Source organism: Pneumocystis jirovecii (genome assembly GCF_001477535.1).
Source record: "Pneumocystis jirovecii RU7 chromosome Unknown supercont1.2, whole genome shotgun sequence".
In the NCBI taxonomy this organism is placed as follows: Eukaryota; Fungi; Ascomycota; class Pneumocystomycetes; order Pneumocystales; family Pneumocystaceae; genus Pneumocystis; species Pneumocystis jirovecii.
The window spans coordinates 79454-93864 of NW_017264776.1; the positions used below are offsets into that span (position 1 = coordinate 79454).

Sequence of the window (14411 nt, forward strand, 5' to 3'; positions counted from 1 at the left end):
TATAATTTTCAAATTTTAGATATTTAATCGCTCCTTTTTAATAAAATTATATCGATTAAAAAAACGTTAAAATCTTGTTTTCATGACAATAAACAATTATTTATTAAGAATTGATAGATGGAAATGGCCAGCATCGGAACTCTTTCGAATATTTGATTATCAAGAACTCTTAAATTATTTAGAAACTTTAAAATCTGTATCTATTTATCAAATAGATAACAAAAATGATTTATTTCATGAGAATTTTAAGAAAAAAATGTATTCTTTGACAGAGAAAAGCGCAGAATTCTTTGAGAAGCTTGAACAAAGACTTATTAAGTCACATTTTTTTTGTTTAAATGCTATTATATTAATTCAAAAGAAAATAAAAGAAGAAGCACTTTCTGATTTCTTTAATCTTGAAAATTGTATATGTTTTTTAAAAGAATGCATTTTCGAGCTTTTAAATGTATATTGAGCATTCTAAGTCATTTTTTTAATTGCTATTAGAAGTATGATCAAATATCAGGCCTTAACATGTCTAGTGTTTTTCTTGCAAATACGCCTCTGTTTTTAATGCTGCATTATCCTGAGCCTGTTGACTTGGAAGACTATTTAAAGATTTATATACGATCTCAAATCAAACATAAGATTCAAACAGGTTAATTATATGGAATACATTAATTCTTTAAAATTTAGCATTTTAGATGATTTGCTCTATAAAAAAGAACTAAAACGAATTATAATCCTTACGTTATATAATGCTCATTATGAAAAGATGAAATCTTTATTGAATATATTATCTTTACAAAAAATGATTATCAATAATATCTTTTATCAGTCTGAAAGGGATAGACCTATTTTAAATATAAAAGTATCTATGAATATTGGGAATCCAGATTTTTTAAAAAATTTGTTAAAGATGTGTTTACAAAAAGAAATTTTTTTATTAGTTTCGATGGAGAAATTTCAATATTTCATCCCTGACTTTGAGATTAATCTTATCGAAACAAATATCTGGGTAGCAACTATTATAAAATCTGAACGTATACCGATAGAAATGTTGTTAGAATGGTTTAAACTATTAGAATCTTATAGTATCAAAGCTCTGATTATTTCTGATTTAACAGATATATCATTTAAGTGTATAGAATGTAAATTGAAAGTCCCTAAACTGTTAAAAAAGAAAGAAATTAAAGAAAAGGCTTTTTTTTTGACACAAAAATATTCATTAGATGTTTTATTGCAAAGTGATAGTGTATATAAAAAAAAGAAGCGTCTGATTGCTTTCGATATGGATTCTACACTGATTGAGCAGGAAATGATTGATGAAATTGCTCGTTTTTGTGGTATTTTTGAAAAAGTCTCTGTAAGTTATATTACTTTTACTTAAATATTACTAATAAAAGGCTATAACACAAGCTTCTATGAATGGAAAGATAGATTTTTCTGAATCATTAAAACAAAGAGTTTCTTTATTAAAAGGTGTTCATCTAAAGGTTTTTGAAGATTTAAAAAAAAAGATTGTTTTTACTGAAGGCGCTCATTCGTTATGTAAAATTTTAAAAAAAAATGGTTTTAAAACAGCAGTAATTAGTGGAGGATTTATGCCAATTGCTAATTACATAAAAGAAGTGTTAAATTTAGATTACGCATATGCAAATAATGTATACAGATTGTATTTCTTTTTTTGAAAAATTTAATTTTTATAGATAGAAATAAGTGAAAACGGTTTATACTTAACAGGAAATATTGATGGTCCTATTATAGATGGGCAAAAAAAAGCCGAAATATTAAAATCAATAGCAAACATAGAAAACATAGATATAAATGAGGTATTTATGTCATCTATTTTGGATATATTTAAAAAAAACTAGACAATTGCAGTTGGAGATGGCTTTAATGATTTATGGATGCTTAATACAGCAGGTCTAGGGATAGCATTTAACGCCAAACCTAAATTACAAGAAAAAGTATATATATAGATAAATATATCGATGCTTTTTTCTAATATTATAGGCCCCAAACACACTTAATGCGAAATCCCTAATGAATATATTATATGTTCTTGGATACTCTGAAAAAGAACAAATAGAAATGTTGAAAACATAGAATAGTCAAACATATATTACAAACTATTGCCTAATTGCATATATCAAATCATTCTACGTTTCTGCTTATTCCTAATTGCTTTAAAATTTTCAAAACACCAATATCTTTAACCATGTTTGATTCTTCTTCCGATTTCACTAAAAACATTCCGATCATACCTGTGCTATTGACACTTATATAATTCCAAGACTCCATGATACGAGGAGCTATAAACATCCATTCTTTCGTCATTACAAAGTTGTAGCTAATTTCTGTCATTTCAAGGGCTTGACCTGTTTCCATAATGAGTGACAACAACTTGGAAAACATGTTAATAAGATCTATAGGTAAACATGAAGTAATTCTAAAGATATAATGAATAAAAGGAATCTTTGGATGAGACCATGGCGTGCTTACTATTATATTTGTGTTAGCAAGCCGAAAACTTCAAATAGTTTCATACCATTTGTAGCATTTATAGGCACTTCATCTGGATACAATGTTGAAATATTGCTCTCTTTAAGTGATATAAACTGAACATGTTTATGAGGCTGACTAAAAAAAGATAAATTATAAATAATATACATTTATATATGTAAATAGATACCTTGCACCCGATTGAGCCCCACAATTATAAAATGCTATATATTTATCCTTCATAGAATCTAAACATTCCCAAGTTACAGTAATGTCGTTTGGAGTTAAACCGTCTTTTTGTTCTTTAAATTCTAGATTAAACTAAGCTTAGTAAAAGCTAAAAAATATAATAACTTACCTTTTGTTATGAGTAAATAATGTTTAGGAACAATAGAATACTTATTCAAAATAATAGAATAATCACTACCAATATCTTGAACATAAAGTGATGCTTCTGGAGGATCAAATGGATTGACAGGTAAATTTTGATCAAGTATCTTAACATTTTTTTTCTTTTCAAGAAGTGGTGCACAACGTAGTTGAAACTAATATAAATAAGTGTTATCAATTTAAATAATAGGTATATACGCCAATATTACCATCCTGTACTTCTTCAAAAGTTGATTCTATAAAGATCAAAGTCCCAAGATCTAAAGTTTATTAAAAACATATATATGTAATAAATTCATAAAACTTTTTGCATAATGATATTGTTTTTCAATATTTTTTTCCAAATCTTGAATCATTCCTTAAGAATAATGAAAAATTTTACTTATAAAATAAAAGCTAAAAATACTAATTTTAAATAATAAGTGATCAAAACGTCTCCAAGTGTATATGTAGTAAATGAGAATATGAGAAAATAATGAATTTTAGAACGATGTTGTTATGACAACAACAGATAAACAATCCGCCTTGAAAGTATATATTATTTGATATATATATTATTTTTATTTTAATAACTTTAAAGATCTTATCCTTTTTATTTGTGTTTTTGAAATATTAGTAGAAGATTTTTTCCCTATAAAACCACGACAATTAGAAGATGCACAATAACAAACTTGTGGTTTTGCTCCTTCGAACCAACTATTAATATTTAAATAAAATTGTGAAATATGTTTTAGCTTTCCTGAAGTTGTAATCATATGTTATGTTTTCACCAGCAAATAATCCGGATTCTCCAACAAAAACCCCAATACGTGGAATACCGTGTACATACCACTTTTCAATTTTGCAATTAGGTTGACAAGAATGATTAATAAAACGTGCTTCATTCCCTTTTAACCCTGCATCAAGGACCAGCCCTGCGTTGAAATTTAAAAAATAATAATTCTGAAAATATCTAAATAAATATTTTACGTAATTTGGGAAATTTACTTGAACATCTTTATAAATAGTATTCATTCTGCAAAAAAGCTCATTTTTTTCTATTACTTCTCCACAGTATTCAAAAATAAGAGAACCAGGGTTAAAGTCGCGAAGAGAACGAAGGCCATATCCACATTTCCCCATCTACCTCATTTTAGATGAATTGTTTTTTCTTACAAAATAAGACATACCCAAACAACCTCTGCATTCAAGGAAGATAGCCTTCCTTCTAACTTTCTTTGTGTATAACGTTGGAAAGCACGATTCGTACATTCCTTAGGATCGTCAAGAGCACATGTAGCATCGTCGCACTCATAAAAAAGCTCTCTTTAAAATTTTAAAAATACACTATTTTACACTTATTTCCGAACCTATTTAAACAACCATCTCTACAGCCCGAGTCTGGTTTACAATTACATTTGGGACGAAACATAGGCTTAAATTTCTCTTTATCATAAATATCTAAAAAAGTTACAAGATTTTTAAGCCTGAACACACACATACTTTTTCTAATATATCTCCATCCGCCTGGTTTACATGAGTTGTTTGATGTAGCAAACAAATTCCAGGGCAATTTGAAATCCCTTAAATTTTCCATCAACCCAATACCATAATACATAGGTAAAGGAAATATTTCCTTTACTTTTGAATCACCAGGGCGCTAGTCATTGTTAGAAATCACACACACTCCCCATTTATCCAGTAATTACTGGTTTATTAGTATGACTCTGTGAAAAAGTATAAAGACCCTGATTCAAATACTTTTTTCGGCCTTTCAAAGATATTTCCCTTGCTTTTTTGGCCAAAGATGCATCAAATTCTTCTTCCTGTATCCTATTTCCGTGCAAAAAGTAGTATGCTGCCTCAACTGCCCGAAATAAAATTGCATATCCTTTCTGCTCGCCTGGGACTTGAGATTTCAAAAAAAACGCCCTTATATACAGACATGTCTTTTCATCTGATCCATGCTCATTTTTCACACACAAATTATCCTCTTTAGACAAACGCCTTGAGCACCTCTCTGACGACGCAGATGCAAGTGTATTTAGACACTGATGCTCCAACGGCAAAGCAGGCGCCGCACCACTGCTGTGGCCTGGCATGTGAAGGTGCATTTTATGCCCATCCGAGTGCAATTGGTCGCGTTTTTTAGGGCAATGCTGCTGCGCCTCCTCTAAAGAGTTCTCTGCTAAAACAGATGTTTTCAGTAAAACGAAAACTGCCACTTAAACCCACTGAAGCATGTGTCAAGTTCTCTTTTCCCCCTAAACTCTCCCTTAAACTCTTCCTTAAACTCTCCCTTAAACTCTCCCCTGAAATCTCCCCCAAAAACCATTCTCCAAATCAGTGTTTATCAGCGTTTTACAACTGTCTGGTGCTGATTGAAACGACACTGGACACTGTGAAATAAAAACTCGGGCAAAAGCATGAATAAAAGGCATGAATAAGCAAAGATATAAGTAAAAATATAAGCAAAGACTGAAATTCACAAAACACACATTTTTATTTCTAGCACTCCCCGTCCCCCCGTCCCCGTCCTCCCCCCTCCCATCCCCTCCCTGCTCCCTGTATAGCTCCCTGTATAGATAGCCAACCAGACCGAGAACAGTCTCTTTGAACTAAACCCGTGTGCCTACAGGTCAAGCCCAGGCATCCGCTAAAGCACTTACTGCGCCCGCTGTGCCCACTGCAGGCAGCAAAGACCGCTCCGCGCTCCGTGCAAGCTTGGCATGTTTAGCACACACCGTGCATCTCTTGCTTGGAGGTAGCATGCTGCGCCGAGACCGTGTCACGCATTGCCCCACGCACTACTCCACCAGGCACCCCACGCGCCGCCCAACGCCGCCTAACGCGCCCGACAACCCTGGGCACCCGACCGCCGTGTGCAGCTCTGCATGCACTGCCTAGCTGCCCGCTGCCTGCGCCGCAGCGGGCGCTGCTGCGCTGCCGCCCTACCAGCTTGCCTGCCATAAGCTCTGGTCCCCCACCTGGCTACCCACCTTCTTTACCCCCGGCAGCCGCCCCGCCAGAGCATTCACCCGGAATTGGTACCGACACATCCCAAAGTCCCTCAGCACTCCCCGTCCTCGCCCCGTCTCGATACACCGGTTCTTAACCCGCCCCATCCTCGTTTGCCCCTCCATGGCTGCAAGCTGCGCCTGTGCCCGTACCCGTTCCTCTGCCGCGCGCCCCGTGTTCCTCACTATGTGCCGCAGCGCTTGCCGCTCCGCTTCGGCCGCGGCAGCCGCCACCCGCCGCCCCATGTCTCGCAGCACTCTCCACTTGCTGTCAGCACTGCCGCCGGGCTCTGCACCCTACCTTCATCTGCCTTCTCTGCCTTCGTGTGTCTGCACCCCGTCTGTCCGCTCTTCCTCCGGTCTGTCCCTCCTGCCCGCATGCACCGGCCTCGTCTCCGCTTTTCCGGCCCTTCTCTTCACGACTTTATCCGCCAGTCGCCGCATCCGCAGCCACAGACGCCGCAGCGTCTGCCTTCCTGGCTCCAACGCCCTGCTCCACAGGGCGACAACTACCAGCGCATCCGCCGCGACCTCCGCGGCCTCCGACTCCACACGGTCTGTGAGGAAGCACGCTGTAACTCGCCTCCCTACGCCCTAAGCCGTAGCTTACTTTGCAGGCCCGAATATTGGCGAGTGCTGGGGCGGCACACGGGCAGCCGCCACAGCGACGATCATGCTGATGGGCGATACGTGTACGCGCGGCTGCCGGTTCTGCTCGGTGCGCACCGGCACACCGGCGCCGCTAGACCCGGACGAGCCGCGGCACACGGCAGAGGCAATTGCGCGGTGGGGAGTCGGGTACATTGTCCTAACGAGCGTTGACCGGGACGACCTTGCGGACAGCGGAGCGGCACACTTTGCAGCAACGATCCGGGCGGTAAAGGAGAGGTCGCCGGGGATCCTAGTGGAGGCACTAACGGGAGACTTTGGGGGAGAGCTGTGCGACGTGGCGACGGTGGCGCAGGCGGGGCTCGACGTGTTTGCACATAACGTCGAGACGGTGGAGGCGCTAACGCCGTATGTGCGGGACCGGCGGGCGACGTTTAGGCAGAGTATACGTGTTCTGGAGCATGCAAAGGCATCGGGAGGAGTGCTTACAAAGACAAGCTTTATGCTTGGGCTCGGGGAGGCGGCGGAGGAGGTGGAGGCGGCGCTGAGGGCGCTGCGGGCAGTGGGAGTGGATGTAGTGACGTTTGGACAGTATATGAGGTATGTATTACGGCGTCTGCACAGTGTGTACGCAGTGTCACAGTGTTATGGCTGCGGTGAGCTGCGGTGTGCAGACGCAGGGTGCTGGTGGCGCTAACGCGGCAGGCCGACGAAGAAACATATGAAGGTGTGTGCATCGCGCCGCAGTGCACGCGCACGCACACGCATATATAGCATATATAGCATACATAGCATACATATATAGCATGTGTGCTAGTGTACGCAGTGTATGCGCTATGCTGTGTGTGCGGTGACGCAGTGTAGTGAGCGGCGGGCAGCGGGTGCTTAGGCTGACGGGGAAGGTGCATGAGTATGTGCACCCGCAGGTGTTTGAGCGGTATAGGGAGATGGCAGAGGGGTTAGGGTTCCTGTATGTGGCGTCGGGGCCACTCGTACGCTCGAGCTACCGAGCGGGCGAGGCGTATCTCGAGCACGTGCTCAAGAGGGGCAGGGGGGCGGCTGCCGCGGAAGGGAGCGAGGCCGAGTGAGGCGCCGGGTGCTGCGGAGGCTGCGGGCCCAGGGCGAGTGGCGCACAGTACGCACGTATGGACGTGTGGTGCGTACAGCATAGATGTACAGTATAGGTGTATAGTATAGGGTGTATAGTATGGTTATATGGTTAGATGTACAGGTTAGATGTACAGGTGTGGGGTAGAAGGTGTGCTGGAGGTGGGGGGGGAGGGAGGGAGGATCAGAGTCTCCCCTTGGCCATGACGACAGGCTTCATCTGGGCAAGTGTGATGAGCAGTGCCTCCTCCGTGCGGATGGTCCTGCTTCCCTGTGCAGGACATACATTGACCCATGCATCAAAGAGCGTACTTGCAGAATCGCCTCCGGCCTCGAGATCCTGGTCAGCGTCAACCGCTGCTTCCAGGCCACCTAGTCCTCCCAGGACAATAAGAATATGGTCGAAAGCCGGAAGATGGTCTTTGACATCATCAAAAGCAGTGCCTCTTTCCGATGTCCCAATGGTCAGGTCATAGCCATTACCGTATGGAGCCTCTGTTAACACAGCCGATAAAGAGGGTGCAAAACGGACATTATAACCCCAGTAGTACCCCATCGTTTCCCGTGGCGCAGAGGGGCTGACGACTTCTGCCTTGATATATTGGTTTTTATGAATACTTGTCTCGCTCATGGAAAGCGTTACTCGTACACCTGGTTTGATTTTTTGTGAAACAAGAACTTTCCGCCTTAGACCCGCCTCCACCAACGTAGAATGCTTGGGGACCTTGGGATGCTGTGTGGGATCCAGTGTAACGCCCTCTCTGTAAGGAAAACCTTCATCAATGCGCAAGTGGTGGGGGCAGTCCAGGGGATTCAAAAGCCCGGCAAACCGAAGGTCTCTATGTATCGGGAATAATATTTTTCTCAAATATCTGTAAATAGTTATTACCTGAACATAGAAAAAAAACAAAAACATACTGTGGCGTCTCCATGTACCGCAGCAGGTGGACAAGAAAAGTGTTTGGGTCGCTTACTCCACTGTGTTTTTCAAAAACACTCTGTTCTTTCGGTATTCCAGAGTCATCAAAAACTACAATTTCATCTATACAAAAAATAGCCAGTGCTCTAGCAATCTTCGACCTTTAAACATCTCAAAAGATTCATGTATATACTGACTTGTCCAGCAAGAAATGTTTTCAGCTCCAACCCCTGTGCATTCGCAATAATGCTCCCTGGAAGAGCAACAGAAACTGCACATAAGAAAAATACGCCAATTCTTGGAAAAAAGAACCTGTGTATTTCCTTGGACCCGTAGAAAAAGGGTAAGCCGTATTATTAAGCGGATTTGCTGGTATCTTGTCTTTTTTCAACTTTAAAACGCTTGTCTCACTTGATTCTCGTTTTCTCTGTTTTTTCCAAAAATTAAAAAAGTACGGGCAATAAACAGACACATTATACCTTGTTAGTGTTTTTTCTATCCATAAATACTATTTTTCAGCACCTTAAATGCTTTTTTATTCTTTACAAGACAGAATATTCTCAATGCAAAAATTACGATAAAAACACCAAAAACACCGTTTAAGCCCGCAGAAAAAAGCGTCCTACTCACAAACACCCATTCTCCTACAAAATCCCATTGTTTTCTGGCAAAATACGTCTTCTTTCTCCCCTAAAACATTTTTCCCCCAAAATCATTTTTATCTGTTCACTTCGATATGCACTGGTTTTTGCAAACATCTTGTAAAAAAAGTATATTTAATAAAAAGCGAGTTTTTAATTTTTTCCATACAAAGCCTCAAATCACTCATTCTATGCACATATATAACGCATACACTATGCATATACCGCATACACTGCATACATTATGCATACATTATGCATACAACACGCATACAACACGCGTATACCCTGCTTTTCTCTTCCTAAATCCCCCCACAGCAGCTCCCACAGGGAGGCGGCCGAATATCATCTACACTGCCTATTTTTCTCCCGCACGACGGTCCTCCTGATGAATAACCGTTCCATCCTGAGTGACCTCCACTACGCCTCTCTGACCCTTTATTTGTATTTTTTGTTCTTCCACAATACTTGTCCACCGCTTGCTGCGGATCAAACTGTATATTATCAGTCTTTTCACTATATTTAATAAAACTGTTAACGTACACTAAAAAGCGTCGACAAGTAAAGAATAATAATCATATAAAGATTTTTTGAAAAATCGAATAATCTAAAATATTACAGCTTTTTGGTAATAAAACACGCTAAATACCTATTAAAAAAGGGTTTTCTTGTAGAAAGCGTCCCATTTGGCCATACAAAAAGAGACGGCATATTGGTTGTGCGGGTGAGGTCGCTCGAGCAACGACAGATACAAATCGGGAGAATCGAGAAGTATGTGTGCGCATAAATGCTGAAAACGCGAGCCGCAGCAGAAAGACTTAGGCTGTATAAAGCAGTGATACACTTGAATACTTGGTATCTGTAGACAAGAGAAGCCCCATATATGCGTGTTGTATGCATTGTATATGCACGTTGTATGTGTACTATATGCGTAATATATGCGTCTTGTATACATAATATATGTGCTTTGTATATCTGGTATGCCTAGTATATCTGGTATATGTATGTAGTTGTGTTGTATGTACCTGTATATCCCGTTTGTGCTTGTACATGTACTGCATGTACTGTCTATGTATGTTATACAGAACATGGCTTTGTAATCAGCCATAAGACGGTTATTTTTGCATTTATGTTTTATATATGATATTGAGTTTCTTCTTTTTCTGCCTTTGCAATGCAACGTTTTATACACTGTATTCTCTTGTCCGTATGCAACGGATGCTTTATTTGCCGCTGCGTGGGCCATGCAAATATACAACAGCAGCGGCTATCCAAGAGTCATGGGTTAGTCTATTTCTTGCACATAAACAGTGGCCTGAAACATATACAAAGCCACCTGCACTACTTATTGTCAGCCAGTTTGAGCCGACATACACCTGTGGTCGGCGGGAGAGCAACCGCCTTAGTGAAGAAGATGTAGTTTATCTCAGGACAAACCCTTCTGCAATGGTTGTTAATACATTGCGTGGAGGGCAAATCACTTTTCACGGACCAGGCCAGATAGTGGGATATCCTATCCTTGACCTTGTGGATTTTCAGGTATGTTTGTGTACCTAAATAAAGACCAGACAAAGGTGATATACAACAATGCAATAAATATCGTTTGAAGCAGCCTTATGCCTGTACTGCCTTTGCTTTATAATGAGAATGTATTTGGTATACATTTTCTCCCAGTTTGATCTGCGATATTTCTTGTTCCAAATCATATTTTATGTTTATTATTTATTTTTCAATATCTTATTGGCACAGATGACATTAAAAGAATATGTGAATAGACTCGAGTTATCAATGCTTAGAACGTGTAATGCATTTGGTTTGACAACAATCCTCACTGAACACAGAGGTTCTGAGAAATAAGGTTCCCGATGCAGTATATTAATGTAATAGGTGTATGGGTATCACCTACGAGAAAAATTGCATCAATTGGTCTGCATTTGCGGAGACATATTACGTCTCATGGAATTGCATTAAATGTTTCGACGAATCTAAGCTATTTCAATAAAATCACTGCATGTGGCCTTAAAAACAAGGAAATGACGAGTTTTGAACGCGAAGGCATAAAAATCCCGCTTGAAACAGTCCAATCCCATTGGGTTAAGCAATTAATCAATGTGTTACAATGCACAGTTCAAGAAATTAATATCCAAGAAGTGAAAACCTTCCTTTCGAATCAATGGGGATCGTTAGATGATATAAATACGATATTGTTTAAATAAAGCATCATACTAATACCTACAAATACGCAACATGTAGGTAAAAACAATACCCATGGATCAAGACCTATGGGAGCATTATTTGTAAAATCTGGAGATGGTATCTGGATTTCTGATGTTTTTAAAAGTGCTGCTATATGGTATGTTGATTGTTCAACAACTTTTTCTGTTATTTTAGTACGATATTTCCATATTTCAAGTTCTTTTTTCGTTGCTTCTAATGTTTGTTGTAACATCTTCAATTCAGAATCCGGGTTTTCTTTTTCCTCAACTTCTGTGTTTTTCTTCACCTCATTTTCACTAATGACATATTCTGTTTCGGCCTTTTTTCCACTCTTTACAACATCATTTTGTTGTTCTTTGAACAACGATTCAACCACTTGCTTGTATGTTTGCTCACACGCTTGTTTATATTGCCGTTCAGCTTCAAGTTGTTTGATTTTCATCGTCTTTTCATCAATCTCACGTTGTTTCATTGCCAAAACTTCCAAATTAACCAATGAAGGTGATGAACAATGTGCACTCTTATCTGCGGTTATAGATGTATCCACCTCTATAGATGAAGTCGGAATTGTCGATACATGAGTTTCTCGCTAATACTTGTTAGTTTTTCATGATGAAATAACGAAAAAAACGCCTGTTACATCTACAAAAAACGCTTCCTGGATAGAATTAAGCATACTTGTCACATTAGCAAGTTCCTTGGCTTGCATTTCCGTCATCTTAATACTTTTCTATCACCCTAAGTAATAATCATCGTAAATGCATTGTTTTTACATTTAAAATCTGAAGTATACCATTAATTGCTAGAGAATTATACCCTTCATATACCGATTCTAAAGGCGCTACTGTTGATGGTATACAAGACGCTTCTAATGCAGGTGATTTCGCACATAATGCCTCCGACGTACCCTCATATGTATTTGTACCGTATAAACACGGTGTAGTTGCCCGATACGTACCAACCCAGGTCATATATGCTGAATCTGACGAATCTATGTTATTCCATGTATTTTTAGGCGTTTCTGAATGTTCAGATGGCTGCATCTCTGCAAGTCCTGCATACTCAATACGTGCTGCTACTCCCCGGTGAACAATTGACCGATCATCTTCATTCAGAATATCAATCCCAAGCTCCTACAGTGTGTTACTCTGTATATATGCAAAATCTATGCGTTGTATATGCGCATACCAAAACATCTCCTGTCTGCAATACCACTGGTTCACTCACTTGACCTTCTGCACTCAACCGCCGCCCGTTCAAAAACGTCCCGTTACTACTCTGAATATCACGGATAAAAACATTCCCTGCTGTATCCGTCCATACTTCTGCATGTGCACGACTTAGTACTTTAGAATCAAAAAACCCATTAGACGGTGACGGCATCGTACGTGAACTCGTTTGACGCCCCATTCGTAAAGTCTGTGGCCATACAGGTAGCCATAGACATTTACGTTCAAATGTTTCATTTAAAGGTGCTAATACGAGGCATCCTGATGAGTTTATCTGCTTTATTCCTCCGTCATGCATGTCATAATATTCCATTATTATGCTGTATATATGCGTTAAATAAGAAACAATATATACTAAATCACTGGATTATATGCATTCAACAAGTATATCCACTGAATATATATATATTGTTGCTCTGAACTGTAGATAATACTTTAGACTGTATATGCTTCAAAGTCCTATTGTATCCAATGATATATGGTATATGATATATATACGATATATATACGATATATATATACGTTGTATGTGTTGTATGTGTTGTATGTGTTGTATACGTTGTATATATGGTGTGTATACGTTATATGTGCGTGTATGCGGAGTATATACTTATATACGTGTTTGTACGCTTATATACGTGTATATGCGTGTATATGTATTATATGCGTTATATATGCGTCTTAATCCCCATATACTACCCAATTCTATTCTTTGCTCGCCTTCTGTGTTCACATATAGACTTCTCGAACACCGGCTGCCCACGTAAATCCCATGGCTGGACGACCGACGACTCTCGATAAGCGTAAGCTGTTCCTGCTTACTGTGTCACTAATCCACCAGTCAAAATGGGTGCCCTTATGGGTAGCTCTGTAGGCCTCTGCGTACTTGTGTTTTCTGCATCCAACAATGCCTAACTTTCTTAGGTCGGCCTTCTCTTTGTATATGCGTTCCCGGTCTTTCAATGCTGCTGATTTCACAGGGAGGTGTCCATCTGCTCCGTCACGGTCCTGGACGCTATGGAGTTATCCGTACTCTTGGTACAACTATGCTTTCTAGTGCAGCAACTTTTGGGCCCGTTTTTGTGCTTTATTGCAGCTTTATTGACCCATATTAGCTTTTTTATGGCCATTGGCACTGTTATTCGAACCGAAACTCACTCAGATGCATCTCGGCATGCTATTTTGCACTAAGAGAGTTACAAGATGTATACAGTAAAGACCGGATATATGCGCCGATATGTTGGTTGTATGCATACTATTTTAATATGTATATACTCTGCATTGCACCCTTTTTACAATGTCTTGGGGACTGTATATCGCCTATAGACATTTGTGTATTATATGCATATAACATGCGTATTATACATGTATTATGTGTGTTATATGCATATTATATATGTATTATATATGTATTGTATATGTGTTATATGTGTGCTATATCTGTATTATATGCATATTATATAGATTATATAGTATTGTACGTGTATATAATAGTATGTAATGTATACACAATGTGCATATACGTTCTTTATCTTCTAGAATCCAATGTTTTGTACACTTTATATACATTATCTATATCTACGTCTACGTGTATGTGGTAAATACATGTTGCCTTGTTTATCCATTTCTTTATACCTGTATTCACAGTGTATATGTGTTATACACTGTATCTGTACTATATACACAATGTATATATGCAGAATATATACATTGTATTTGTTGTACATATATAATATATATATTATATAGCTAATATATGTGTTATAAAGACACACACTATACATATTTATATGTACAATATATATCCATCAACAAT

General features: G+C 39.1%; 11 protein-coding genes across 11 annotated transcripts; 5 read left to right on the forward strand and 6 right to left on the reverse strand.

Moving 5' to 3' along the window:
• Positions 1 to 82: 82 nt before the first annotated feature.
• T551_00354 (uncharacterized protein) lies at positions 83 to 645 on the forward strand (the record flags this gene model as incomplete). Its single annotated transcript, XM_018372621.1, has 2 exons — positions 83 to 448; positions 490 to 645. The coding sequence occupies 2 exons, from the start codon at positions 83 to 85 to the stop codon at positions 643 to 645; spliced, it is 522 nt and encodes a 173-aa protein (XP_018230955.1).
• Positions 646 to 649: 4 nt separating this feature from the next.
• T551_00355 (phosphoserine phosphatase SerB) lies at positions 650 to 2091 on the forward strand (the record flags this gene model as incomplete). Its single annotated transcript, XM_018372622.1, has 5 exons — positions 650 to 1348; positions 1389 to 1646; positions 1692 to 1814; positions 1857 to 1952; positions 1999 to 2091. The coding sequence occupies 5 exons, from the start codon at positions 650 to 652 to the stop codon at positions 2089 to 2091; spliced, it is 1269 nt and encodes a 422-aa protein (XP_018230956.1).
• A 48-nt stretch (positions 2092 to 2139) lies between these two features.
• On the reverse strand, positions 2140 to 3233 carry T551_00356 (uncharacterized protein; the record flags this gene model as incomplete). Its single annotated transcript, XM_018372623.1, has 6 exons — positions 2140 to 2486; positions 2534 to 2625; positions 2678 to 2798; positions 2846 to 3032; positions 3076 to 3137; positions 3182 to 3233. The coding sequence occupies 6 exons, from the start codon at positions 3231 to 3233 to the stop codon at positions 2140 to 2142; spliced, it is 861 nt and encodes a 286-aa protein (XP_018230957.1).
• A 204-nt stretch (positions 3234 to 3437) lies between these two features.
• On the reverse strand, positions 3438 to 5191 carry T551_00357 (uncharacterized protein; the record flags this gene model as incomplete). The annotated part of the gene is made up of 8 exons (XM_018372624.1): positions 3438 to 3616; positions 3648 to 3819; positions 3865 to 3999; positions 4047 to 4182; positions 4227 to 4317; positions 4360 to 4516; positions 4566 to 5044; positions 5092 to 5191. The coding sequence occupies 8 exons, from the start codon at positions 5189 to 5191 to the stop codon at positions 3438 to 3440; spliced, it is 1449 nt and encodes a 482-aa protein (XP_018230958.1).
• A 616-nt stretch (positions 5192 to 5807) lies between these two features.
• On the reverse strand, positions 5808 to 6119 carry T551_00358 (mitochondrial 37S ribosomal protein MRP2; the record flags this gene model as incomplete). The annotated part of the gene is made up of 1 exon (XM_018372625.1): positions 5808 to 6119. The coding sequence occupies one exon, from the start codon at positions 6117 to 6119 to the stop codon at positions 5808 to 5810; it is 312 nt and encodes a 103-aa protein (XP_018230959.1).
• A 433-nt stretch (positions 6120 to 6552) lies between these two features.
• On the forward strand, positions 6553 to 7179 carry T551_00359 (lipoyl synthase, mitochondrial; the record flags this gene model as incomplete). The annotated part of the gene is made up of 1 exon (XM_018372626.1): positions 6553 to 7179. One exon carries the CDS (start codon positions 6553 to 6555, stop codon positions 7177 to 7179), a length of 627 nt encoding a protein of 208 aa, XP_018230960.1.
• Positions 7180 to 7773: 594 nt separating this feature from the next.
• On the reverse strand, positions 7774 to 9011 carry T551_00360 (uncharacterized protein; the record flags this gene model as incomplete). Its single annotated transcript, XM_018372627.1, has 5 exons — positions 7774 to 8461; positions 8508 to 8662; positions 8706 to 8779; positions 8821 to 8935; positions 8988 to 9011. 5 exons carry the CDS (start codon positions 9009 to 9011, stop codon positions 7774 to 7776), a joined length of 1056 nt encoding a protein of 351 aa, XP_018230961.1.
• A 440-nt stretch (positions 9012 to 9451) lies between these two features.
• Positions 9452 to 9860, reverse strand: T551_00361 (uncharacterized protein; the record flags this gene model as incomplete). The annotated part of the gene is made up of 3 exons (XM_018372628.1): positions 9452 to 9665; positions 9709 to 9756; positions 9799 to 9860. The coding sequence occupies 3 exons, from the start codon at positions 9858 to 9860 to the stop codon at positions 9452 to 9454; spliced, it is 324 nt and encodes a 107-aa protein (XP_018230962.1).
• A 498-nt stretch (positions 9861 to 10358) lies between these two features.
• T551_00362 (lipoyl(octanoyl) transferase) lies at positions 10359 to 11303 on the forward strand (the record flags this gene model as incomplete). The annotated part of the gene is made up of 4 exons (XM_018372629.1): positions 10359 to 10688; positions 10899 to 10992; positions 11037 to 11242; positions 11283 to 11303. 4 exons carry the CDS (start codon positions 10359 to 10361, stop codon positions 11301 to 11303), a joined length of 651 nt encoding a protein of 216 aa, XP_018230963.1.
• A 670-nt stretch (positions 11304 to 11973) lies between these two features.
• On the reverse strand, positions 11974 to 12893 carry T551_00363 (uncharacterized protein; the record flags this gene model as incomplete). Its single annotated transcript, XM_018372630.1, has 3 exons — positions 11974 to 12096; positions 12140 to 12499; positions 12555 to 12893. 3 exons carry the CDS (start codon positions 12891 to 12893, stop codon positions 11974 to 11976), a joined length of 822 nt encoding a protein of 273 aa, XP_018230964.1.
• Positions 12894 to 13441: 548 nt separating this feature from the next.
• T551_00364 (uncharacterized protein) lies at positions 13442 to 13710 on the forward strand (the record flags this gene model as incomplete). Its single annotated transcript, XM_018372631.1, has 2 exons — positions 13442 to 13457; positions 13520 to 13710. The coding sequence occupies 2 exons, from the start codon at positions 13442 to 13444 to the stop codon at positions 13708 to 13710; spliced, it is 207 nt and encodes a 68-aa protein (XP_018230965.1).
• Positions 13711 to 14411: the final 701 nt, after the last annotated feature.